Source organism: Macaca mulatta, chromosome 16, assembly GCF_049350105.2.
Source record: "Macaca mulatta isolate MMU2019108-1 chromosome 16, T2T-MMU8v2.0, whole genome shotgun sequence".
In the NCBI taxonomy this organism is placed as follows: domain Eukaryota; kingdom Metazoa; phylum Chordata; class Mammalia; order Primates; family Cercopithecidae; genus Macaca; species Macaca mulatta.
The window spans coordinates 84,760,949-84,788,214 of NC_133421.1; the positions used below are offsets into that span (position 1 = coordinate 84,760,949).

A 27,266-nucleotide genomic window follows, 5' to 3' on the forward strand; every position below is an offset into this window, starting at 1 on the left:
TGTAAAAGACTCTATTCATATATTACTTGGGTAATTATTAAATTAACAAAATCTTGTGCTTTTTCTGAGACAGGATCTCATTCTCATTGCCCAGGCTGTAGTGCAGTGGCATGATCACAGTTCACTGCAGCCTCAACCTCCTGGGCTCAAGCGATCCTCCCACCTCAACCTCCTGAGTAGCTGGGACCACAGTCACAGGTCACCATGCCAGGCTAATTTTTCATTTGTTGTAGAGATGGGGTATCACTGTGTTACCCAGGCTGGTCTGCATTTCTGACTATAAAAGTAATTTTGCATTTATGTAATGTACTTCCATAGTGCCTACAATGTGCCAGCCACCGTTCATAGCAAATAGAATGTTAATAAGCATGAACTTGCCAGGCGAGGTGGTTCACGCCTATAATCCCAGCACTTTGGGAGGCCAAGGCTGGCAGATCACCTGAGGTCAGGAGTTCAAGACCACCCTGGCCAACATGGGTTGGCCTAGTATCCCTACTAAAAATACAAAAATTACGCAGGCGTGGTGGTGTGCGCCTGTAATCCCAGCAACTTGGGAGGCTAAGGTAGGAGAATCGCTTGAACCTGGCAGGTGGAGGTTGCAGTGAGCCAAGATCACACCACTGTACTCCAGCATGGGGACAGAGGGAGACTCCGTCTCAAAAAAAAAAAATTACAAACTCATTCAATTCTTTATAACTCTACCAATATGCATCATTAATTATCCCCATTTGTATGGATGAGGAAACTGAGGGATGACAGGATAAAGGACTTGCCCGAGGTCATGAAGATATGCAAGTTAGGAAGCCAGGATTCAAACCCAGATAGTCTGCTTTTTTAATCACTGTAGTACACCACTTCTCCTATAATGCATATACTGTAGAAAATCTACACAACATAGAAACACATAAAATAAAAGCTGCTGGGCATGGTGGCTCATGGCTGTAATCCCAGCACTTTGGGAGGCTGAGGCAGGTGGATCACTTGAGGCCAGGAGTTCAAGACCAGCCTGGCCAACATGGCGAAACCCCATCTCTACTAAAAATACAAAAAATTAGCTGGGTGTGGTGGCGTGTGCCTGTAGTCCCAGCTATTCGGGAGGCTGAGGCAGGAGAATGGCAAGAACCCAGGTGGCAGAGGTTGCAGTGAGCAGAGATTACACCATTGCACTCCAGCTTGGGCAACAGAGTGAGACTCCTGTCTCGAAAAAGAAAAAAAAAAAAAAAACCCATAATCCTACCCCCAAAAGATAGCCTCTCCTGCAGTATTTCCCTGCAGTCTATAACAGACAGAGCAATGTAGCAGCTGAAAATGTAGGAAGCTAGAAGACAGAGTAACAGGTCATATGGTACTTTTTTTTTTTAAGAGATGAAGTCTCACTATGTTGGCCAGGCTGGTCTGGAACTCCTGAGCTCAAATGATCCACCTCAGCCTCCCTAAGTACTAGGATTACAGGCATGAGCCACCATAACCAACCTGAGCCACCACACCCAGCCATATGGTACATTTTCACCAGTATCCATACTATGCATATTTTCCCAAATTACTGTCAAAACAGAAAAAGGACTTGTTTATTTTAATCATGAGACAAAAACAGCTTGTTCACTGGTGGCATAATATTATTAATACATCCTACAAATCTGTCCAATAGCTTTGTTTTGTCCTTAATCTCTTCCCTGGTTCCCAGTAGAGGTGGGTGACAAGAGGCAGCCCAGTCAAAGCCATATATGTTGCTTCCTCGATGTGACTCCAAGTTTGACCCAGACTCAGGAGGGTCCAAGTAGAGCCAAAGAACCTGAAGGCATCCCATCATCCCATTTTCACAGGTGGGGAGGAAGCAGGGGGCAAGACCAGATGGCAGGTGACTGGGGAAGGAGCCTTTAACTCTTCCCTCCCCACACGGGCAGTGTGCTCAGGGCTGGGCTGGAAGGGAGAGGGTGTCTGTGGGAGCCTTAGTAGAGGCCCTGCCTGGCATACCATGGGTACCCAATGACTGTCGGGAGCATCTTTCCCAAGAGAACATAAGTTCACCTCTGCACTTTTCCTGGGAGGAAGGCAGCTGGTGGCAACCCGGACCAGGCGCTACCAGCTAAGGAGAGGTGGGCCATCTTCAGCCCGCCCTGCCAGCTCGTTTCTTCCCCCATTTCTTTCCAACTCCCTGCCATGAACACCTGTCTCCATAGCTCCCATTGTCTTCATCACCAGCCCCCTTCATCCCCGCTCTCACCCCACTCCATTCCACCCCCAAAGCATCCCACCTCCTGGCCTTTTTGCTCATGCCGTCCTCTCTGCCTGAAGCACCCTTCACAGCCACCCCCTGCTTGTGTTATTCCCACTCATTCCCTAAGACTCAGTTAAGTGTTCCAGGAAGTCTCAGTCTCCACTCTCCAAGCCAGGCGGGTTTCCCTCCCATCTGCTCCATAATACCCTTTGCACATGTGCCCCTGCAACCCATGTTGCATCGTGCTTCATGTGTGAATTCACCATCAGACTCAGGGGTCAGCTGGGTATGTCATGTCTATGACTCTAATGCTTCCCGTGTGCCTGACACAGAGCAGATGCTTAATAGTAGTGGACCCGAGAACTAAGGAACCCTTCCAGAGGTTGGAGGGTTGGGCCAAGCTGGGTGTGGATGGCCCAGGCATACTCGCTTTTCTCCTTCCTTCCCCTCCGGTGCCATCCCCTTCGTCCCTTCGTTTTTGTTTTTTGTTTTTTTTTTTTTTGAGACGGAGTCTCGCTCTGTCCCCCTGGCTGGAGTGCAGTGGCGCGATCTCGGCTCACTGCAAGCTCCGCCTCCCAGGTTCCTGCCATTCTCCTGCCTCAGCCTCCCAAGTAGCAGGGACTACAGGCGCCGCCACCGCGCCCGGCTAATTTTTTGTATTTTTAGTAGAGACGGGGTTTCACCGTGGTCTCGATCTCCTGACCTTGTGCCTTGGCCTCCCAAACCTTCGTCCCTTCTGAAGCTGAGTCCATGTACCTACTGCATCTAGGCAGGACAAAAAACCTGCCTGTCGCCTTCTGTGTCCATTCTGACCTCCCTGTAGCCTGAGATTCTTTGGGCCTGAGGACCCTCCTGAGCAGGTGGGTTAGGGGACAGACACATGCCTCTCCCTGCCTGTTTCCTGATGTGTAAAATGGCATGGCTAAGGATGCCATTCATATTGACTGAGGCTTATATGACTCCCAGGGCTTCTCAGATGACCAGGGGGTTGGGAAACACAGGGTGTTGTGAGCGGGGCAGTGACCAGACTGAGGGAAGTGAGACAGTCACCTGGAGTGCAGTATTTAAGGGAAGGCATCAAAAACTTAGCAATCAAGATAAATAATACTGGCCAGGCATGGTGGCTCACACCTGTAATCCCAGCACTTTGGGAGGCTGAGGCAGGCAGATCACCTGAGGTCAGGAGTTTGAGACCAGCCTGGCCAACATGGTGAAACCCTGTCTCTACTAAAAATACAAAAATTAGGGAGGCTGAGACAGGAGAATCACTTGAACCCGGGAGGCAGAGGTTACAGTGAGCCAAGATCGCGTCACTGCACTCCAGCCTGGGCAACAGGAGCAAAACTCTGTCTAAAAAAAAAAGAAAAGAAAGAAAATTAGCCAGATGTGATGGCACGTGCCTGTGATCCCAGCTACTGGGGAGGTTGAGACAGGAGAATTGCTTGAACTCAGGAGGCAGAGGTTGCAGTGAGCCAAGATTGTGCCACTTCACTCCAGCCTGGGCGACAGAGCAAAACTCGGTCTCAAAAACATCAATAAATAAAAAATAAAATAAATTAAAATAATATTGCATTAACTTTTTGTCTTAATTACTGAGTTTTTTGGTATCCCCTAATATTCTGAGCTGGAGGTGAGTGGCTCAGTCACCTCATCCTAGTGGAGGATGTCACAGACAAGGAGGGGGTGTCAGGGATGTCAAATGTTCTGCAGTGCTCGAGTCCAGCCCCCAACACCGATAGCGCCCCTATTGGTAATGTGTAGGTATAGGAACAGTGCATGAAAAGTGATGAAAAGTGAAATTAACATTCCTGTAGCCAATTGCTCACTCTTGCCAAAGTAAATTAGAATCAAAGTGTCAGAAGTCAGTGTCAGGGGCACTGGTTAAAAGGCTTTTGGGTCCCTGCCAAGTGTTTCTGGAAGCTGCATCTTTCTCGTTGACATTTCCTGCCTGGAGGTCAAAGGCCTTGTTGACTTTGTGTTTCACACAGTGAACCACACAGCTGGAGATTGTTCAATTTCTGCCCGGTTTGCTTCAGTGCTCCGTAAGTGTCCCGTGAGTGGCTCCTGTGGGTGAGGCACAAGGCCCTGCAGGGTGGGTGCGGTGGGGAGCAACGTAGACCCAGTCCCTGCCCCCACCACAGCTCAGGGGTTTGGGGGAACAGACCCTAAGGTCGGTCACAGTGGTGCCCACACTGAGCTACACACTGAGATAAAGGCTTTTCAGGACTGGGTGTGGTGGCTCACACCTGCAGTCTCAGCACTTTGGGAGGCTGAGGCAGGCGGATCACTTGAGGCCAGAGTTCGAGACCAGACCGACAAACATGGTGAAACTCTGTCTCTACTAAAAATACAAAAATTGGCCAGGCGTGGTGGCCGGCACCTGTAATTCCAGCTACTTGGGAGGCTGAGGCAGGAGAATCGCTTGAACCTGGGAGGCAGAGGTTGCAGTGAGCTGAGATCGTGCCGTTGCATTCCAGCCTGGGTGACTGACCGAGACTCCATCTCAAAAAAAAAAAAAAAAAACTTTCCAACCTTAAAGTAAACAAAGATAGGACACAAAAAGAACAAACTGTAGGAAAAAATATATATATAAACTGGACTTCATCAAAACTAAAAACGTTTGCTCTTCAAAAGATACTGTTAAGAAAATTGTGCCTGGTGCGGTGGCTCACACCTGTAATCCCAGCACTCTGGGAGGCCGAGGCAGGCAGATCATGAGCTCAAGAGATCAAGACCATCCTGGCCAACATGGTGAAACCCTGTCTCTACTAAAAATACAAAAATTAGCTGGGCATGGTGGCACGTGCCTGTAGTTCCAGCTACTCAGGAGGCTGAGGCAGGAGAATCGCTTCAACCTTGGAGGTGGAGGTTGCAGTGACTGAGATTGTGCCACTGCACTCCAGTCTGGTGACAGAGTAAGACTCCATCTCAAAAAAAAAAAAAAAAAAAAAATTGGTTTGGATGCAGTGTCTCACGCCTGTAATCCCAGCACTTTGGGAGGCTGAGGTGAGTGGATCGCTTGAGGTCAAGAGTTCAAGATCAGCCTGGCCAACACGGTGAAACCCTGTCTCTACTAAAAATGCAAAAATTAGCTGGGTGTGGTGGCACACACCTGTAGCCCCAGCTACTCAGGAGGCTGAGGCAGGAGAATCACTTGAACCTGGGACACGAAGGCTGCAGTGAGCTGAGATTGTGCCACTGCACTCAGCCTGAGCGACAGAGTAAGACTCTGTCTCAAAAAAAAAAAAAAAAAAAAACAGAAAGAAAGAAATTGCGATTTAGGGGTCATGCAGCCCCTGGCTGCAGGAGTCTGAAGCTTCCCAGATTGCTCCTGGGGATAACATCACAACTGCAAAACCTAAGACCAGTGCTTGAGATATTTTGTAGACTCTGAACTCCATGGATCAGCTGACACCACCCAGACTGGTAATCTGGCTCAACCACTTCTGCCATCCCACCCAGGAATAGTGGACAGCAAGAAAACCTCACTTCAACCCCTTATGATTCCGTCTCCAATCTGACCAATCAGCACTCCCCACTTCCCCAGCCCCTACCCGCCAAATTGTCTTTAAAAACTCTGATCCAAGGCCGGGCACAGTGGCTCAAACCTGTAATCCCAGCACTTTGGGAGGCTGAGACGGGCGGACCACAAGGTCAGGAGATTGAGACCATCCTGGCTAACACGGTGAAACATTGTTCTCTACTAAAAAAAAAATACAAAACAAAAACAAAAACAAAAAAACTAGCCTGGCGAGGTGGCAGGTGCCTGTAGTCCCAGCTACTCGGGAGGCTGAGGCAGGAGAATGGCGTAAACCCAGGAGGCTGAGCTTGCAGTGAGCTGAGATCCGGCCACTGCACTCCAGCCTGGGCGACACAGTGAGACTCCATCTCAAAAAAAAAAACAAAACTCTGATCCCCAAATGGGAGACTGATTTGAGTAGTAATAAAACTCCGGTCTTCCACGCAGCCAGATATGCGTGAATTAGTCTTTCTCTATTTCAAGAGCCCGTGTTTTGATAAATCGGGTCTGTCTAGGCAGGGGGCAAAGTGAACCCATTGGGCAGTTACAGTGGCTGAGGTCAGTCAGTGAAGGAGAATGATTTGAGACCAGAAAGTGGGTAAGGGCTAGGCTTGGAAGGGCCCTGTAGCCACCTCAGGGGCTCACCTTCATCTCCAAGGCCTGAAGGGTTTTTGTGGGGTTTTTTTTGGGTTTTTTTTGTTTTTTGTTTTTTGTTTTTTTGAGACGGAGTCTCGCTCTGTCGCCCGGGCTGGAGTGCAGTGGCCGGATCTCAACTCACTGCAAGCTCCGCCTCCCGGGTTTACGCCATTCTCCTGCCTCAGCCTCCCAAGTAACTGGGACTACAGGCGCCCGCCACCTCGCCCGGCTAGTGTTTTGTATTTTTTAGTAGAGACGGGGTTTCACCGGGTTAGCCAGGATGGTCTCAATCTCCTGACCTCGTGATCCGCCGTCTCGGCCTCCCAAAGTGCTGGGATTACAGGCTTGAGCCACCGCGCCCGGCCTTGTGTTTTTTTAATACCAAGTTTCGCTCTTGTCACCCAGGCTGGAGTGCAATGGCATTATCTCAGCTCACTACAACCTCCACCTCCCGGGTTAAAGCGATTCTCTTGCCTCAGCCTCCCGAGTAGCTGGGATTATAGGCATGCGCCACCACACCCAGCTAATTTTTGTATTTTTGGTAGAGACCGGGTTTCACCATGTTAGCCAGGCTGGTCTCGAACCTCTGACCTCAGGTGCTCTGCCCACCTCCGCCTCCCAAAGTGCTGGGATTACAGGCATGAGCCACTGCGCCTGGCCAAGGGGCTGCAGGGTTTTAAGCAGAGTTGGCAGTAGGGCAAGATCAGGCTTAATGGATCCTAAAGATCAGTCACTTACAGTGTTGAAAAGGAATCTGAGGTCTGAGCTGGACCACAGGTGGTGGTGGATGGTGCAGGGATGGAGATGAGGGTAAATGGTCAGGTTTGAGAAACAATAAAGGGGTAAAGTGAGTGGGACTTGGTTGTGGATTGGTTGTGAAAGAGGTGAAGGTCAAAGAGACTCATGGGATTTGGCTCAGGCACCTAACTAGATGTGGGGCTGTAATTTGCTCAAGCATGGAGCACATAAGGTATCCCAGGTTTAGCAGGGGCGGCAGAGGACAGTGTCAACGGCGAGTTCTGGTCAGTGTTGGGTTTTAAGATCCTTTGAGGCACAGAAGGATAGGTTCCAGGTTGAATATCTGGACTGGACATAAAAGGCACCGGGTCGCGAGTATACAGGATGAGGTTGGAGTCACAATGTGGAGTGAGAAGAGGGAGGGTGAAGGTCGGAGGCTGTGAAACTCCACCGTCCACAGATCAAAATTAAACAAGGCCAGGTGCGGTGCTCATGCCTGTGATCCCAGCACTTTGAGAGGCCAAGGCGGGTGGATCACCTGAGGTCAGGAGTTCAAGACCAGCCTGGTCAACATGGTGAAACCCATCTCTACTGAAAATACAAGAATTACCCGGGTGCAGTGGTGTGCACCTGCAATCCTAGCTACTCAGGAGGCTGAGGCAGGAGGATTGCTTGAACCCAGGAGGTGGAAGTTGCAGTGAGCTGAGATTGTGCCACTGCACTCCAGCCTGGGCGACAGAGCTAGACTCCGGCCAACTGAGTACATTTTAACTAAAGCACATCAAGGGCTGCCCAGGTAGGGGAAGGGGGAAAAACCTGAAAAGGGCCTGCAGTTCTGAGGGCCACATCCAGAAGTGGTGGGTGTCCTCTCACCTGCTCCCAGGGCTGAGGGGTCTGCCTGCTCCCCTACATGGGACTGCCTGGACTCCCACCCGCAGGCTCAGCCCTCAAAGCTCGAGACTTTCATTGGAAGCGCTCCTGGGAAGGGAAAGCGCAGAAACAAGGGATCCTCAACCTCGGCCTCTGCGCCTTCCCCACCCCACTTCCTGGGAGGTGTGGTCTCTTTATGGCGTGTTATCTCCGCCCCACGCCTGGGGCCCTAGACCCTGAGCAGGGAAAACCAGAAGCTAGAAAGAAGGCATCCGGGTTGTGCAAATTTCCGACACGTGGATATCCCGCGGCGCTTGCGTCCGGAGCCGGGCCCGGCTGCTGGACGGTGCCCGGCCACGCCCGCCGCTCCTCCCGAGGCCTGGCCCCTTCCCCACCCGACGGAATCCAGGGGAGGCTGGAAGGTGGGTCCCCGCCCACGCGGCCCTGGGCCGGCCCTGCCTGGCCGCGGCGCCTGACCCTGTTCCGCAGTCTTCGTCGCGACCCGCCCGGGCCGCAGGACGCCGCGCTCGGGGAGCTGAGCCACCTCTCCGCCAGGCCCGTGCGAGCGGGTGAGCGGGCTGCCCGAGCCCCACTGCCTCGGACGCGTCCCCTCCTCGCCCAGTCCCCGCTAGTGCTGTCGCAGACCTCCTGCCGGGGCCCCCGTCCCTTCCCTCTTGGGCGGGCTCAGTAGCGGTGAGGATCTAGAAGAGTTTTCCTGTCCTGGTCCTGGACTGCCCCGGGGCCTGGGGTGATGACCCCCAAACCCGAGCGCGCTCGGACTCCTGGCCCGAAATTCCAAGGCGGACACAGCCCGGGATCCTAGCAGCCCCACTCAGAGGGGCTCTGTCCCGGGGAGGGAGGGAGAGCGGAATGGAAACCATATTCCGGGGCAGGACTGCGGGAATGGGCAGGGCGAGAGTACGGCCTGAGGTCCCAGTTGCCTGTCCCAAACCCGTGCTGGTCTGCAGGGAATGTGGGGGAACAAGGGGAAGGGAGGGAGTGACTTGCCCCAGCCACCCTACCTCTGTGGCTGCCTCCCTCCTCCTTGGGCCAGCCACAGGGTTGAGAGTTCCTCAGCCCCAAGCTCAAGCCTGCCCTTGCTGCTCTCTGCTGGGCAGCAGCCCTTCTGCTGCCCGCCTGGGTCCTGGGCACCAGCCCAGAAGCCTGCTTGATATGGGAGTGAGGGAGGGGTCCCCAGGGCCTTCCTCATTTCCAGCCCGGGACTCTCCCACCGGGAAGAGGAAGAGGAAGCCCCCTGGACTCTGGACACCAGGCCCCTAACCCGAGACCCCTGGATGAGAGCATCCGCTCTCCCCTGTGACCAGGCCTTGGAGGTCCAGGGGCAGGGAAGGGATTCCCAGGGCCTAGTGAGGCCCCTGTTATCAGATGAGGCACCCTGAAAACATAGGCTGGTCTTGCGTGAGATGGGAGAAAGACCAGAAATATCACCTAAACTTCTCTCAGCCCACACATCCAACTTCATGGCACTGGGCTATGAAGCCGGTCTCATTGGGCCTAGGGGTCCTTGAGGCAGCCCCTGGGGCCCAACCTCACCCCTAGTCCCAGCAAGTGAGAGCGAAGCAACTTGCCCTGTCTACCTCGTTGCCCAAAGCACACACCAGGCAGTGACCATGACTCATGGTTCCCAGTACAAAGACAAGACCACTTCCCTGCTGGGGCAGAGGCCAAGCCAGAGCCCTCGCCCCATCACCTCTCTGCCCTGCTTGAGTCTGGAATGGACCTCCCTGCCTGGAAGCTGCATGGCCTTTGGTCCTGGGCCTGCCTGCCCCCTGGGGAACACAGGTGGGTCACGTTCATCTCCTCTTTTGTGCTCAGCCGGAGGCTGGGTGCGGGTTCATGAACAGGTTCTTGCTCATAGTGTGGAAGAGGGTAGCAGGGTGGAGGTAATGATAGACAAGGGGGTGATCCACTCCTGTGTGGTGTGAAGACCACTATTAAGGTGAGAAAACAGGCCGGGCACGGTGTCTCGCCTGTAATCCCAGCACTTTGGGAGGCTGAGGCAGGCGGATCACTTAAGGTCAGCAGTTCAAGACCACCTGGCTGACATGGTGAAACCCCATCTCTACTAAAAATACAAAAATTAGCCGGACATAGTGGCATACGCCTGTAATCCCAGCTACTTTGGAGGCTGAGGCAGGAGAATTGCTTGAACCTGGGAGGCAGAGATTGCAGTGAGCTGAGATTGCACCACTGCACTCCAGCCTGGGAGACAGAGCAAGACTCCATCTTGGGAAAAAAAAAAGGCAGAAAACAGGAAGGAGGTGCAGCCCAGCCTGGGGTGGGAGTCAGGGTAGCTCTCAGGGATGCTGCTACAGCTGAATCTTTTTTTTCTTTTCATTTTTTTTGAGATGGAATCAAGCTCCACCTCATCGGTTCATGCCATTCTCCTGCCTTAGCCTCCGAAGTAGCTGGGACTACAGGTGCCCGCCACCACGCCCAGCTAATTTTTGTATATTTTTTAGTGGAGATGGGGTTTCACCGTGTTAGCCAGGATGGTCTTGATCTCCTGACCTCGTGATCCGCCAGCCACGGCCTCCCAAAGTGCTAGGATTACAGGCGTGAGCCACCACACCCAGCTGGGCTGAATCTTCTAAGACTACTCAGGAGCTGTAGTGAGAAGCAGGGAAAGAGTAGAACAAGGAGTTTGATCTGTACCTGCCTGTGAACAATTAACTGAAATAACTCACAACCTTTGGAGCAGCCTAAGGGCTGAATTTTTTTTTTTTTTTTTTTTTTTTTTTTTTGAGATAGAGTCTCACTGTCACCCAGGCTGGAGTGCAGTGACGTGATCTCAGCTCACTGCAAACTCCGCCTCCCGGGTTCAAGCGATTCTCCTGCCTCAGCCTAATTTTTTATTTTTAGTAGAGACAGGGTTTCACCATGTTGGCCAGGCTGGTCTCAAACTCCTGACCTCAGGTGATCTGCCTGCCTCGGCCTCCCAAAATGCTGGGATTACAGGTGTGAGCCACCGCGCCCGGCAGGGCTGAATTCTGAAAGATCAGTTGACTGGAGAAACCGCTTGATGGGAGGGGAAGCTGGACAGCCGACTGGGCATCCACACCGTGTATGTGACCTGGGACTTGCTGGGAGTGGGAGAGGAGACATGGAAGTCTGCAGCGGGGGTCCCAGAGAGAGGTGGGGGAAGGGGGTCCTCAGACCTCGGCAGCAGGGCTTTTTTTTTTTTGGAGACGGAGTCTCACTCTGTTGCCCAGGCTGGAGTGCAGTGACATGATCTCGGCTCACCACAACCTCCACCTCCTGGGTTCAAGCGATTCTCCTGCCTCAACCTCCCGAGTAGCTGCGACTACAGGCGAGCCCCACCATGCCCGGCTAATTATTGTATTTTCAGTAGAGACGAGTTTCACTATGTCGGCCAGGCTGGTTTCAAACTCCTGACCTTGTGATCCACTGCCTTAGTCACCCAAAGTGCTGGGATTACAGGTGTGAACCACTGCGCCCGTCCTGGCAGCAGGGCTTCTTTTTTTTTTTTTTTTGAGACAGAGTCTCGCTCTGTCGCCCAGGCTGGAGTGCAGTGGCCGGATCTCAGCTCACTGCAAGCTCCGCCTCCCGGGTTCACGCCATTCTCCTGCCTCAGCCTCCCGAGTAGCTGGGACCACAGGCGCCGCCACCTCGCCCGGCTAGTTTTTTGTATTTTTAGTAGAGACGGGGTTTCGCCGTGTTAGCCAGGATGGTCTCGATCTCCTGACCTTGTGATCCGCCCGTCTCGGCCTCCCAAAGTGCTGGGATTACAGGCTTGAGCCACCGCGCCCAGCCGGCAGCAGGGCTTCTAGCGTGCAAAGGTACATAAGGATTCCTGGGCTCGGATTGGCCTGGGACCTGGAGAGAGGAAATGGTCAGGAACAGCCAGCTCCACTGAAAGGTTCCAGAGGGAAAGTGGGATCCAGAGTGAAGGTCACAGGAGCCTGGGCAAAGTCCCCAAAAACATTGCCCCAAAAAGTGGATGCTGAGAAGAGCTCTTCTCATAGAAACAGACTTCTCCATAGACTTCTTCCCGGCAGAGCAAGAAGGGACAGGGCCAGGCAGTGGGGAGAGGGAGCGGGGCTGGGGTCCAGCCTCCAGGCCTCCCAAATGCCGCCAGGGCCTCCGGGCCTGGGAGTGCCAGGGCTGGGTGGCAGGGAACAGGGAAAGGCAGGAGGAAGCCAGGAAGGCTGTGGCCTTTGCGGGAGGAAGAGGTGAGAGTGTCAAGTGGGAGAGTGGAAGAGCTGGGGAGGAAGGGCGAGTTACGGAGCAGGGCTGGAACCTTGACATTGGGGCAACACAGAGGATCAGGTGGCGCCTGTGGCCTTTTCGTTTGCTGAGGGAACAGAAATCCTGGAAGAGGCGAGGGCTAGTTTGCTGGAGAAGCCTTATTTGCTATATTGCCTGGCCTGGAACTGGGCCAGGAGGAGGGCCGGGCTGGGAGGATCTCTAGCCAGAGGTCCTATGCAGAGGGCAGGAGGGCAGGCAGTGCTCTGCCCCTGCATGTGGGTCACACACCCTCACACCCTGGGACTGTGATGAATGGGACGGGTCACCTTGATGGGACTCCCAGGGTCCTCTGGGAGGGTGGAGGATTGGAGACCTCGAAGGAGGCAGTTCAGGGTGGAGCCGGCTTAGGTGCTGCTTTAAAACTCCTAGGCCTGGAGGGAAGCAGTGGGGTGCTGGGCTTGGCAGGAAAAGGGGGTTTCATATTTCTGGTAGTTTTCTGAGTTTCCTCGGAGCTTCCCAGGACCTGGGGTGAAAGGGAGGGAGGCAGTGGGAACAGCAACCCCAGGATGCGTGGGCTTCACTGAGGTGGAGGCTGCTCCCTTGCAGTGCCTGCTGCAGCCTAGACCCCCAGGCGGTGAGGTCTGAGGGGTCTGGGGGGGCAGGGAGCAGGAGGCAGGATGGGAGGGGGTTGAAAAAGGGGTCCAAACTTGGGGAGGGGACCTTGGGACTTTGGAGGCCTGGTTATGGCAGCTTCTGTGATGAGGGGAGTGGCCTGGGTTGTGTTGAACTAAGATAGGACTGGCTGCACCTTGCTGAGCCAAGGACGTGAGGTGGGTGTGTGTGTGTGCGCACAGGCACATGTGCATGTCTGCATAGTGTGTGACTGTGTGTGTCTGTATGTCTGTGTAGCATGTGTGACTCTGGGCATGTCTGCATGCATGTACGTGTGCGTGTGTCTCTCTGTGTGTGTAACTGTGTGCGTGTCTGCTAGTGTGTCTTACGTACCTGCTTGTATGCCTCTGTGTGTGAGTTTGTATGCTTGAACTGTGTGTGACGGTATATATCTCTGTGTGTTGGTGTGACTGTCTACGGATCTGTGTAGTATGTATCTGTCAGCGTCTCTTCATGTCTTTTTTGAGTGTCTATGTAAGTGTGTGTCTTTTTCTTTTTCTTGAGACGGAGTCTTGCTATGTCACTGGGCAATCTCGGCTCACTGCAACCTCCGTCTCCTGGGTTCAAGCGATTCTCCTGCCTCAGCCTCCCAAGTAGCTGGGATTTTTGTATTTTTAATAGAGATGGGGTTTCACCATGTTGGCCAGGATAGTCTCGATCTTCTAACCTCATGATCCGCCTGCCTCGGCCTCCCAGAGTGCCGGGATTATAGGTGTGAGCCACCGCGCCCAGCCAAGTGTGTGTCTTTATATGAGTTTGTGTGCCTGTGTGGTCTTTGTGTGGGTCGGTGGATCTCTGTGTGTGTAACTATCTGAGTGTGTGTGTGTGTGTGTGTGTGTCTGTATATTTCTGTGCTGTCTGCGTGAGTGTGTGCTGTGACTGTGTCCGTGTGTGACTGGGTATGTGTCTGTATCTGAGTGCCACTGGGGGGGGGTGTGTGTGTGTGTGTGTGTGTGTGTATTATTCCATGTGATTGAGTAACTTGAGTCTTGGCCTTGAGCTCTGTGTGAAAGGAGTATTGCAGGGGGATTGCAAAGGGGCTAATGGGAAAGGCGTGGGGGTGTGTGGGTTGATGAGGCCCATGCCTTCTCTAAAGCTGCTGGTTGGGTCCTTGTTCAACTCTTTTGTATATGCTCCGTGGCTGCGCCCAGCACCGGCCTGCTCACTCGGGCCTTCACAACAGCACCAATAGTAACTTTGCTGCCTCTGAGGCATTGTGAAAGTCTGTGTTCTTATGCAGGAACTCTGGGCAGGAGTGTCTGAAACGTATCCGTGTGTGCATTTGGGGGCGTTGGAACCACACTGACCCCAGAGGTCTGCTGCATTCTACAAGCAGTGACTGAGTGGGCCAGGAGGTCCCCCTGCTGACTTCTAAGTGATGTAACAATTAGAAACAATTGCACCCCATTGCCTGGTGCCACCTGCCCTGCCCCGTCCTGTCCTTCCTGTCCTTCCTGCCACCTCCTGCCACCTCCTGCCAGGCTGGCTCTGGGAAGTGGGTGAAAGGAGATGCCAAGGCCAATGCGTGGGCCTCTGGCCACCTCCCAGGGGCGGTGCCCCTCTGTGACACCTGGTACCTGGGTGTGAGGAAGGGACTGCTTAGCTGCCGAGAGAAGGTGGTAGGTGGGCCAGGAAAGACGGGCAGCCTACTGAATACCAGGCTCCATTCTGTCGCCTCTCCAGGCAGCAGCCACAGTGGCAGTGAGGCCGTGGCAGCGTCGGCAGCAGAGGATGCCCCAGGCCCTGGAGCGTGCAGATGGCAGCTGGGCCTGGGTGGTGCTGCTGGCCACCATGGTGACCCAGGGCCTCACCCTGGGCTTCCCCACGTGTATCGGCATCTTCTTCACTGATCTGCAATGGGAGTTCCAGGCCAGCAACAGCCAGACCTCTTGGATCCCCTCCATCCTTATGGCTGTGCTCCACATGGCAGGTGAGTGGCCTGGGGAGGAGCTGATGAGAAAGGCCTGGGGGTTGCAGGGAAGCCACAACCCTTCTGGTTCCCTCTCTGGCCTTCTGGTTCCCTCTCTCTGAGGCCACAGGCTTTGCCTCCTGGGTGAATTCCTAAGGTTTCACCGGATTTCACCAGGGGCCCCTGGCTGGAATCCAGCTGGACTGGGCTGGAGCTGGAGAGAGAGTGGGGAGGTGCCTGGGTTACAAAGCCAGGCGGAGCCTTGTGTCCTTTCTGTGGGATCCATTCAGACACAGGTGTAGGTGTGCTGGGGCACACAGTGCCAGGCTGGGAAGAGCGCTGGGGCCAGCGCACCAAGCCTCGCCTGCTTTCCAGCTGGCCAGTCTCTCTGAACCTGGGTTGCTTCCTCTGCAGTCTGAGGGTAATGCCTGGCATCCCGCCCAGCTCCCACGTGGAATAGCAAGGAAGACCACTGTCTTCCCTGGAGGTGCTGGGAGCTGGGAAGTGTATGCGGCTGTGAATTATTAATATTTTGGAGACCCTCACTGGGGCAGGGAGTGGCTTCAGGATAGGAAAGGGGATGTAAGGAAGACACCAGGAATGGCCGGGCGCGGTGGCTCACGCCTGTAATCCCAGCACTTTGGGAGGCTGAGGCGGGCGGATCACCTGAGGTCAGGAGTTTGAGACCAGCCTGACCGACATGGAGAAACCCTGTCTCTACTAAAAATACAAAATTAGCCGGGCGTGATAGTGCATGCCTGTAATCCCAGCTACTCGGGAGGCTGAGGCAGGAGAATCGCTTGAACCCGGGAGACAGAGGTTGCGGTGAGCCGAGATGGTGCCATTGCACTCCAGCCTGGGCCATAAGAGCAACTGTCTCAAAAAAAAAAAAAAAAAAAGACACCGGGAACAAGAGAGGGACAAGGCCAGGAGCCCCAGCTCTCCCGGGACTCCTTGCAGAGAAGAGGTTGCTAAGTGGGAGTGAGGGAGGAAGGCAGCCCCTGCCTGCCCCTTCTCCTGGCTCTGTCACCACAGGCCTCAGAGGCCCCTGTTTCCTGGCTGACTTTTCCAGGAGCGTGACTGCCTCACCCTGACCCCAGCGTTGGGAACAGGGCAGAGGGAGGGTTCTCTGGGCTCCTTGGGAGCTCTCCAGGGAGACTGCATAGACCCCAGCCTTGGAGGGGCCTGGAGCCCAAGCTGATGGCCCACAGGCCTCTGCAGGCGTGTGTCTGCTGGCCGCAGCTGCCCATCTCCCCAGCTACCTCCCGGTTACTCCCTCCACTTGCCACCAGCAGCCTGCTTATTATTCCAGGTCCTGCCCTCAAACTGGGAGGGAGGTTGGGCTGGGAGAGAGCGTGACCCTCCCGGGTGAACTCTGAATCTGCCACATGGCCTCTCGCCTGCAGGGTTGGGGCAGGGAGTGGGAATCCCGGAGGACTTCTTCTCACACAGGCAGAGCAGGGTGCCTGGGCCAGGGGCTAGGAACCGGGCATCTGGTGGGGAACCTACTCCCCAGACAACTCGGAGCTCACCACCCACAGCAGGCATCTCAGCAGCTCCATCAGCATGGGATTCCTGGCTGGCCGTCTCTCTCATATACACATACACGTGCATGAGCCCGTGCTCATTCAGAGTACTGTAGACATTTTCTTCTATCTATGTTTATTTATTTATTTGCTTATTTTTGAGACAGAGTCTCATTCTGTCACCTGGGCTGGAGCACAGGGGCATGATCACAGCTTACTGCAGCCTTGACCTTTCAAGCTCAAGCGATCCTCCCACCTCAGCCTCCCGAGTAGCTGGGACCACAGGTGTGCACCACCATACCCAGCTAATTTTTCTTTGAGACGGAGTCTCGCTCTGTTGCCCAGGCTGGAGTGCAGTGGTGCAATCTCGGCTCACTGCAACCTCCGCCTCCCGGGTTCAAGCAATTCTGCCTCAGCCTCCTGAGTAGCTGGGACTACAGGCGTGTGCCACCACGCCTGGCTAATTTTTTGTATTTTTAGTAGAGACAGGGTTTCACCGTGTTAGCCAGGATGGTCTCGATCTCTTGACTTTATGATCTGCCGGCCTTGGCCTCCCAAAGGGCTGGAATTACATGTGTGAGCCACTGTGCCCAGCCCATACCCAACTAATTTTTTTATTTTTTGTAGAGACAGGGTCTCACTATGTTGCTCAGGCTGGTCTCAAACTCCTGGGCTCAAGTGATCTACCTGCCTGAGCCTCTCAAAGTGCCAGGATTACAGACATGAGCCACGGCACCTGACCACAGTATTGTAGAAATTTTTAAACATGATGAATCAGGGATACTTTCACTGATCCTTTCAAGTGTCCCTGCCCCTACATACACCTCTTAGAGGTAAGGATAGCAAGCAGGCACAAAATACAAGACCTGCTCAAGGCTGAAGAGTGAGTTCACGGCAGAAGGAGCGCCCTGCAGAGGAAACGCCCTGCCTGCCGCCCAGCCACACCACCCTCAGCTATGCAGCTGGCCTGCAGCCCCGTCCCCACCCCCAACCCTATGACTCAGGGCTTTCCTCAATGTCACCTTCCCTAAATCAGGCCAGAGTCTCTGGCATGGGGAAGATCTGTGGGTCAGTCCTTTCCAGAGCCACCTGCCCCTTTACAGTGGCAGAGACGCCGGGCCACCAGCCTCTGCTTGATTATGTCTGAGGATGGGCTGCTCACTTAGTCTGTCACTTTTTTTTTTTTTTTTCAGAGGAGTCTCCCTCTGTCACCCAGGTTGGAGTGCAGCAGCGTGATCTCTGCTCACTGCAACCTCCACCTCCCGGGTTCAAGCGATTCTCCTGCTTCAGCCTCCCTAGTAGCTGGGATTGCAGGCATCCGCCATCACACCCGGCTAATTTTTGTATTTTTAGTAGAGACGGGGTTTCACCATGTTAGCCAGGCTGGTCTGGAACTCCTGACCTCAGGCGATCCATCTGCCTTGGCCTCCCAAAGTGCTGGGATTACAGGTGTGAGCCACCGCACCCGGTCACTCCATCACTTTTTTTTTTTTTTTTTTTGAGATGTAGTTTCACTCTGTCACCCAGGCTGGAGTGCACTGGGTTCCGCCTCCTGGGTTCAAGCAGTTCTCCTGCCTCAGCCTCCCAAGTAGCTGGGATTACAGACATGGACCACCACGCCTGGCTACTTTTTATATTTTTAGTAGAGATGGGGTTTCACCATGTTGGCCAGGCTGGTCTCGAACTCCTGACCTCAAGTGATCCACCCACCTTGGCCTCCCAAAGTACTGGGATTACAGGCATGAGCCACCGCACCTGGCCTACTCTGTCACTTTTATACTCACACTGGCTCACACCACACATCCCCCCTCCACCACAGACACACACAAGCACCTCATGCACACACACTTCCCCTGTCCCTTTAGTCGCACTCTCAGAGAGTGAGTTAGAGAAGCTCCCCATGTCTTTGGGTGAATGGGGTCCCTGTGAGATGCCAAGGAGCAGTCTGCAGCTCTTTTCTATTTTTTTGGGGTGTGGATTGGTGAGAAAGCAGCTGGAAGCCAGGCAAGGAACAGGGCCCTGTCCACAGTGAACCAAACCTAGGGGTAACTTCATGTTCAGAGGCACAGAAAGAAGCTCCTGTGGCTTGGTCCTAGTGGTGCAGACTTTGGTGGTGCTGGAGGTGGTGCGGGAGGAGAGAACCTACCCTGCCTGATTTTCTTTTTTTTTTTTGAGACTGAGTCTGGCTCTGTCGCCCAGGCTGGAGTGCAGTGGCCGGATCTCAGCTCACTGCAAGCTCCGCCTCCCGGGTTTACGCCATTCTCCTGCCTCAGCCTCCGGAGTAGCTGGGACCACAGGCGCCCGCCACCTCGCCCGGCTAGTTTTTTGTATTTTTTAGCAGAGACGGGGTTTCACCGTGTTAGCCAGGATGGTCTCGATCTCCTGACCTTGTGATCCGCCCGTCTCAGCCTCCCAAAGTGCTGGGATTACAGGCTTGAGCCACCGTGCCCGGCTCTGCCTGATTTTCTGCAGAACACTCTAGAGGCCAGTGCAAGGAGGCGCAGAGGGGCCCAGGGCTCCCCTCAGCTGTAGGGCTGGGAAGGTGGTGGAAGGGTGGGAGGGATCTAGCCAGTCTTCCTGAGGATGCTGGGGGTGGGGGTGGAGCAGGTAAAACAGGATCTGAAGGTGCACACTGTGGTCTAGATGTCCTGGAACACTACCCTGACTCCTCCCACCAACAGACCCCCAGCGAAGTTGGGGAGGTGGTGAACTCATGAACCAATCTTGTTTCACCCAGACAGAAGGAGCAGCCTCAGTTCGGTGCAGTGCAGGGTCTTGCTCCACCTTTCTGGGAATCCTCATCAGGGTTAAACATCGCCCAGTCTGAATCCTTTGTAGGGGAAAAAACTGAGACACGGAGAGGGATCAGGCCTCGCTCAGGCCACGTGGCAAGTCCGTGGCAGGTGGGTATATCAGAATCCAGGCCTGCTCCTGCCCTTGAAACCACCTGACTAGTTCCTGCTGACACTGCCCTCCCCCAACCACTCTCCTCCTCTCCCGCCACCTCCTCATTCAGCTGCTACCTTCGGGCTGTCTTCTCCCACAGGGCCCCTGTGCAGTATCCTGGTGGGACGCTTCGGCTGCCGAGTGACCACGATGCTGGGAGGTGTGCTGGCCAGCCTGGGCATGGTGGCCAGCTCCTTCTCTCGCAACCTCAGCCAGCTCTACTTCACAGCAGGATTCATCACAGGTGACTATCACTTCAGCTCCAGAATTTATAGGCAGCTGCTAGAAAGCGCCAGGCACAAGCGGACAGGGCAGGCAGGCCTCTTAATCTTCTGGAACTGCTGGCTGGGCGCGGTGGCTCACGCCTGTTATCCCAGCACTTTGGGCGGCTGAGGCGGGCAGATCACCTGAGGTCAGGGGTTCGAGACCAGCCCAGCCAATGTGGTGAAACCCTGTCTCTACTGAAAAAAAAATACAAAAATTAGCCAGGCTTCATGGCAGGCCCTTGTAGTCCCAGCTACTCGAGGCTGAGGCAGGAGAATCACTTGAACCCGGGAAATGGAGGTTGCAGTGAGCCAAGATCGCACCACTATACTCCGGCCTGGGCAACAGAGCAAGACCCCATCTCAAAAACACAAAAAACAAAGTGCTGGGATTACAGGTGTGAGCCCACCACACCCAGCCCTTCCACAGCATTTTGTTCTAAGGGGACTAGAGGAATAGACTATACCCGGAAGTGGTTATGACGTCAAGAGAGTTTTTTTTTTTTTTTGTAATGGGAGAAATAACTAAGGAGAATGATCTAGGAAAGAAGAGAAAAAGGATGACTCAGGAGAGAGGGGACTTGCTAGAGGGGTGCCTCTGAGTGGAAAGGATGTAGGGCAGAAGGGAGGGACAGCCACTGGGGGAATGGGCAAGCCATTGTCACCAGTGGGCAGGCATGTGGGCAGCTAAGCATGAGGATGGGGAGGAGGTGTTGGGGGCACAGAGGAAGAGACCAAATAGTCACCTAGCAGGGCAGGCAGGGCACGATTGAGGGAGCTGTAGTGGCGTCACAGGCAGCCTGAGGGCCCGCCTGAGGCCATGATCACACACGATTGACAGCTTTCTCTCCGGCATGCTCAGGTGCGCAGGTGCAGACACTGAGTGGGTGGGAAGCTGGGAAGGCCCCTCTGGAGAGGTGGTGTCTGAACTGAGAGGAGAGTGGAGGAAGCAGATTCCAAGCAGAAGGAACAGCAGCTACAAATGACCTGAGGTCCCTAAGGGCAGCTTCATGTTCAGAGGCAGAGAAAGAAGCTCCTGTGGCTTGATCCTAGTGACAGGGAGCGGCCTGAGATGGCATCGGAAAGGTGGGCCGGAGCCAGACCACAGAGAGCCTTCCGGGGCATTGTGGAGACTGTGGATTTTTTTGTCAAGTGTGATGGGAAGTCTTTGGAAGGTGTTAAGCCAAGAGAGACTTAATCCAATTTGGGGTTTGTTTGTTTTTGAGACAGAGTCTGACTCTGTTGCCCAGGCTGGAGTATAGTGGTACAATCTTAGCTCACTGCAACCTCCACTTCCCAGGTTCAACTGATTCTCCTGACTCAGCCTCCTAAGTAGCTACTACAGACTACAGGCACCTGCCACTAGGCCTGGCTAATTTTTTTGTATTTTTAGTAGAGATGGGGTTTCACCATGTTGGCCAGGCTGGTCTCAAACTCCTGACCTCAAGTGATCCACCAACCTTCGCCTGCCAAAATGCTGGGATTACAGGCATTATCCACCATGCTCGGCCCAAATTGGGTTTTTAAAAGATAACTCCCGTGCTACACCTAGGGGAATAGGGATGCCCTGGCAGCCTTGGGAGGGCCGATCTGGGGTGCGGTGCTTACAGGGAGATGGCAAGGCCAGCTGAGTCCATCTTCAGTCCCCGGGGACTTGGAGCTGGGTGTGGACTAGAACCAGAGGAGGGCAGGTGTGTGAAATGACCCCTGACCCCACCCCTGGGTGCAGGTGGAAGGCCCCACTGTGCCTCCAGGCTGGTATCCCCTCTTGCCCCATAGGCCTGGGCATGTGCTTCAGCTTCCAGTCAAGTGTCACGGTGCTGGGCTTCTATTTTGTCCGCCGGCGGGTGCTGGCCAACGCGCTGGCCTCCATGGGCGTCTCCCTGGGCATCACGCTCTGGCCACTGCTCTCCCGCTACCTCCTGGAGGACCTGGGCTGGAGGGGTACCTTCCTTGTCTTCGGCGGGGTCTTTCTCCACTGCTGCATCTGCGGGGCCATCATGAGGCCTGTGGCCACCAGTGTGGCCCCTGAGACCAAAGAATGTCCCCCACCACCTCCCGAGACACCTGCACTTGGCTGCGTGGCCGCATGTGGCCGGACCATCCAGCGCCACCTGGCCTTCGACATCCTGCGGCACAACACAGGCTACTGCGTGTACGTACTGGGTGTGATGTGGTCCATCCTGGGCTTCCCACTGCCACAAGTCTTCCTGGTGCCATATGCCATGTGGCACAGGATGGACGAGCAGCAGGCAGCCCTCCTCATCTCCATCATTGGCTTCAGCAACATCTTCCTGAGGCCCCTAGCCGGACTGATGGCAGGACGGCCAGCTTTTGCTAGCCACCGCAAGTACCTGTTCAGCCTGGCATTCCTGCTCAATGGGCTCACTAACCTGGTGTGTGCGGCATCAGGTGACTTCTGGGTGCTCGTGGGCTACTGCCTGGTGTACAGCGTGTCCATGAGCGGCATCGGCGCCCTCATCTTCCAGGTTCTCATGGACATCGTCCCTATGGATCAGTTCCCCAGAGCCCTGGGACTCTTCACTGTCCTGGATGGCTTTGCTTTCCTCATCTCCCCACCACTGGCCGGTGAGGAGCTGGGAGGGAGGGTAGCCAAATAGTGTGGTACAAGGGGAACAGTTTAGACAGATCTGGGCCCCGTCCAGCATCTCCAGAGGTTTGTGCTACAGCTGATTTCTCACCTGGCACTCAGAGTATGAACAGTTAAAAGCATGGGTTTGTGACTGAATGCGGTGGCTCACGCCTGTAATCCTAGCACTTTGGGAGGCTGAGGCGGGTGGATCACGAGGTCAGGAGATCGAGACTAACCTGGCTAACATGGTGAAATCCCATCTCTACTAAAAATACAAAAAAATTAGGTGAGTGTGGTGGCACGTGCCTGTAAGTCGCAGCTACTCAGGAAGCTGACACAGGAGAATCGTTTGAACCCGGGAGGCGGAGCTTGCAGTGAGCTGAGATCACGCCACTGCACTCCAGCCTGGGTGACAGAGTGAGACTCCATCTCAAGAAAAAAAAAAAAGCATGGGTTTTGTATACCAGACCTCAGTCCTCCATCATCCTCCCTGTACCTCCTTTTTCCTTTTTGTTGAGACAAGGTCTCGCTCTGTCACCCAGGCTGGAGTGCAGTGGTGCAGTCACAGCTCACTGCAGCCTCAACCTGCCAGACTCAAGAGATGTTCCCACCTCAGCCCCCCAAGTAGCTGGGACTACAGGCACATGCCACCACACCCAGTCAATTTTTTTTTTTTTTTTTTTTTTTTAATGGAGATGGGGTTTCACCATATTTCCCAGGCTGGTCTCAAACTCCTAGGCTCAAATGATCTGCCTCCCTCGGCCTCCCAAAGTGCTGGGATTACAGGCCTGAGCCACTGTGCCTGGCCACCTCCTTTTTCCTATCAGTAAAGTGGGGATAAATAGAATCTACCTCCAAGGAAAGCTTAGGAGAGAGTGTGGTGTGCAGTCAGCATCCTGCAGAGTTTCCTGTAATGATCATCATCCTGGTTCTCCTGCTTCCTGCCTGTGGGACCCGGGCAAGTCTTTTTCCTTTTTTGAGCCACAGTGCCATCTGCAAAATGCAGAAGAGAACACCTGCCCTAACCATTTATTCAACTCTGCCAGCCTCTGGGTATGCATGGGGATCAACAGGTCTCCATTCCCAGCCTGACCAACATGGCGAAACCCCATCTCTACTAAAAATACAAAAATTAGCTGGGTGTGGTGTGCGTCTATAATCCCAGTTACTTAGGAGGCTGAGGCAGGAGAATTGCTTAAACCCGGGAGGTGGAGGTTACAGTAAGCCAAGATCACACCACTGCACTCCAGCCTGGGCGACAGAGTGAAACTCCAACTCAAAAAAAAAAAAGGTCCCCATCCTCTGGGGGATTACCTTCTAGGGCAGGAGTCAGGAGTGAAAACAAAGAGACACATCCACAACCATAGTGGTGATGTATGACGCGAGGGAAACCGAATAGGTAAGTAGAGGTGCATGTGAGAGGCAGCTGAAAGCGTGAGATTCCGAGCAAATGAGGGCAGGTTTGTAAAGCCCTTGATACTAGGGAGCAGTCAGACAACACAAGGCGGCGGTTATTAGAGTAGATCCAGGAGGTTGAGTTCAGCCCAGTGGGGACTCCGTCCAAGTGTGGCATTGGAAGTCCCAGTTTCCAAGGGAATTCTTTTTTTTTTTTTTTTTTTTTTTTTGAGGCAGAGTCTCACTCTGTCACCAGGCTGGAGTGCAGTGGAGCAATCTCAGCTCACTGCAACCTCCGCCTCCCGGGTTCAAGCAATCCTCCTGCCTCAGCCTCCTGAGTACCTGGGACTACAGGCACGCGCCACCACACCCGATTAATTTTTGTATTTTTAGTAGAGATGGGGTTTCACTGTATTGGCCAGGCTGGTCTCAAACTCCTGACCTCGTAATCTGCCAGCCTCGGCCTTCCCAGAGTGCTGGGATTACAGGTGTGAGCCACCGCTCCCTGCCTTAGTTTTTGTATTTTTAGTGGAGACAGGGTTTCACTATGTTGGCCAGGCTGGTGTCGAACTCCTGACCTCGTGATCCACCTGCCTTAGTCTCCCAACGTGCTGGGATTACAGGCGTGATCCACTGTGCCCATCCAAGGGAATTTTTTTTTTTTAATGGAGTCTCACTGTGTTGCCCTGGTTGGAGTACAGTGGCACAGTCTTGGTTCACTGCAACCACTGCTGTCCGGGTTCAAGCGATTTTTCTGCCTCAGCCTCCCAAGAAGCTGGGATTACAGGCGCCTGCCACCGTGCCTGGCTAGTTGCTGTAATTTTAGTAGGAACAGGGTTTCACCATCTAGGCCAGGCTGGACTTGAACTCCTGACCTCGTGATCTACCCACCTCAGCCTCCCAAAGTGCTGGGATAACAGGCGTGAGCCACCATGTCAGGCCCCAAGGGAATTCTTTAAGCAAACAAGTGGGGAGAGCTCTTCAGAAGGAGGCAGAGGTGAGACCTGGAGGGTGGCTGAGCAAATATCCCAGACTCCACTAGTTCCCTGCCACCACATGCCCTTAAGTTCTCTTGTAGCCTGAAGATTCTTCCTGCCCAGGCCAGAGGAGGTTTCGTGTTTCTTCCCCTCCTCTCATTCAGCAAGTATCTGTTGAGTGTCTACTGGGTGTCAGCCACAATTCCTAGTGCAGAAGAAACAAAAATAAAATCCCTGCTGTCAGGGAACACAGGGTTTAGTTGGGGGGAGGCCTGGTAGCACTAGCCTAACTTGATCTCTGTCCCCCAGGGTTGCTCCTGGACGCCACCAACAACTTCAGCTATGTTTTCTTCATGTCCAGCTTCTTCCTTATCTCAGCTGCCCTCTTCATGGGTGGCAGCTTCTATGCCCTGCAGAAGAAGGAGCAGGGCAAGCGGGCTGTCGTGGCAGATGCCTTGGAGCAGGATATTTTCTTGGAAGCCAAAGATGGTCCTGGGAAGCAGCGGTCCCCTGTGATCATGTATGTAACCAGCGTCTAAGACCCAGGGGTCACCTGTGTGACCAGTGTCTGAGTCCTGGGGTCACTGAGTGAACACCGTCTCAGCCCAGCCCAGGAGGGGGACCTTCAGCTCCTTCACCAGGGGCTTGCGTGAAGCGCAGCCCAGGAAGCCCGGGCTGTCCAGGCTCTGCAAGCTGGGACTCTGCCAGGAACTGGGACCTTGGAGGATGGCCTCTGAAGACGCCCTGAGAAACTTTTTTTTTTTTTTTTTGAGGCAGAGTTTTGCTCTTGTTGCCCAGGCTGGAGTGCAGTGGCACCATCTCGGCTCACCGCAACCTCTGCCTCCGAAGTTCAAGTGATTCTCCTGCCTCAGCCCCCCAAGTAGCTGGGATTACAGGCATGCACCACCACTCCTGGCTAATTTTGTCTTTTAGTAGAGACGGGATTTCTTCACGTTGGTCAGGCTGGTCTCGAACTCCTGACCTCAGGTGATCTGCCCACCTTGGCCTCCTAAAGTGCTGGGATTACAGGCATGAGCCACTGTGCCTGGCCAGAGGAACCCTCTTCTAACTAGCAGAATCCAGGAGCAGACCCTCCCAACTTTTTTCCTTGGGCACCAGGGTACTCGGGGCCCAGGAAGCCAGGTCTGAACCCTGCTCAGGTTTGTCCCGGCCGGCTCAGCGCAGCTGGCTGTGTGTTGCTGCTCCTACAGCTGAACGCACTGGACCTTCTAGTACAGCCTGGATACCTCCATCATTTCTTTATCTTTCTCTGGCCTCCAGACAGTTCTGAAGAGCTCACCTTCCTCCAGGTTCCTCCTGCCCTGCTCTTCCCAAGTGACCCAGCCCTCACCTGTAGGGCAGCCAAGGCTGGTGGTGCAGCTGCCCCCACGAAGGTCACTGGACCTCGCACTGATGGTGAGAGGCAGTGCAGAGGTCCAGACTGAGGAGTTGGCTGGCTGGATAGGGACAGATTAAAGGTTGAGTGGCACGCCCATCCTGGCGCCTGTGTGGAGAACAGGAGGGGGGCCCCTGGCTTGGATCCTAAAGTCTGAGGGCCCCCCCTGCAGTCTCAGCAGGACCCGCTCTATCTAGGGGCTTCCTCCTTCCTTTCCCCACCCTGTTTCCTTGGCGGGGAGGATTAGTGCTGGCTGGGGGAAGCCAGACATTTGACTGACAGAGAGGAAGGCTTGCCAGGCAGCCTGAAGACTGCTGTGAAAATGGGGCTGCTTTTGCAAGAGAAGTTCTTTTACTCCCCATTCCTGTCCTCTGGAGGCCCCCCTTCTCCCTGCCGTTTTAGAGGTGTCAACCCTGGGGTAAGTGGCTGGCTGGACTCACCCCTGCTGCCTGTTCGCCTGTGCCTGTGACCTGGAGGTCTGAGCTCCCGCCACACACAGTTTACTGGTGCCTTTCCCTGAAGTCACCACCCAGGGGCTGGCTGTCATCAGCCCGTTCTTGTCCCAGCAGGGTACCTAGGGAATGAGAAAACAGAATGTGTTTGAATTATACACAGAAATGTTCCCTGCAGCAGGTCATAAACTCTGTGAACTAATGAAGCTGAAAAACAGCGCTGGAGTGCGTTTCCCCTCACCCTTTCCTCCCAGCTCAGCAAGGGGTACTCAGGTTCAGGGTGATGTTTGTTGATTCAGGCTCAACGAGGCTCTGGCAAGAAAACCTTATCAGATTTTATTTTCATGAACGGGTGCCAGTCTTCCTGCCTGCCATGTCCAGCTGGCGTCAATAAGCATCTTTGGGGATGTCCTGCCTCCTCCAGGACCAGCCATGAGTGCCTCTTATAGCCAAAGGCAGTACTGCAGGCCAAGCAAAGGGCTCTGGGCTGGAATAGCCCTCCCTGAGTGCCTTGGACTCCGCCACTATCTGCCATGTGACTTTGGGCAAATTGTTGACCACCTCTGAGCCTTGAAAAAGTAGCAGGTTACTTTGTTAGAGCGAAATAATAAAATTTAATTTTAAAAAAGAAAATGTAGGAGGTTTGTCTGGATGAGCTAGTCTCTTCTAGTTGAAAAGTCTGTGGCCGGGTGCGGTGGCTCACGCCTGTAATCCCAGCACTTTGGGAGGCCGAGACGGGCGGATCACGAGGTCAGGAGATCGAGACCATCCTGGCTAACACGGTGAAACCCCGTCTCTACTAAAAAATACAAAAAACTAGCCGGGCAAGGTGGTGGGCGCCTATAGTCCCAGCTGCTCGGGAGGCTGAGGCAGGAGAATGGCGCAAACCCGGGAGGCGGAGCTTGCAGTGAGCTGAGATCCGGCC

General features: G+C 54.2%; 1 protein-coding gene across 4 annotated transcripts; it reads left to right on the top strand.

Annotated features, from left to right (window-relative positions):
- Positions 1-8,214: 8,214 nt before the first annotated feature.
- On the top strand, positions 8,215-26,974 carry SLC16A5 (solute carrier family 16 member 5). 4 transcript variants are annotated; one of them, XM_077972751.1, is made up of 6 exons: positions 8,215-8,551; positions 9,632-9,785; positions 14,568-14,814; positions 19,366-19,509; positions 21,258-22,117; positions 24,803-25,173. In XM_077972751.1, the coding sequence occupies exons 3-6, from the start codon at positions 14,741-14,743 to the stop codon at positions 25,030-25,032; spliced, it is 1,308 nt and encodes a 435-aa protein (XP_077828877.1). In that variant the 5' UTR covers positions 8,215-8,551; positions 9,632-9,785; positions 14,568-14,740; the 3' UTR covers positions 25,033-25,173. The 4 variants fall into 4 exon arrangements, with proteins under 4 accessions (XP_077828877.1, XP_077828879.1, XP_077828875.1 ...); XM_077972753.1 differs by lacking the exon at positions 9,632-9,785 and adding an exon at positions 26,692-26,974 and having other exon boundaries at positions 8,218-8,404; positions 21,308-22,117; positions 24,803-25,011; XM_077972749.1 differs by lacking the exons at positions 8,215-8,551; positions 9,632-9,785 and adding an exon at positions 10,863-11,067 and having other exon boundaries at positions 21,308-22,117; positions 24,803-25,988.
- Positions 26,975-27,266: the final 292 nt, after the last annotated feature.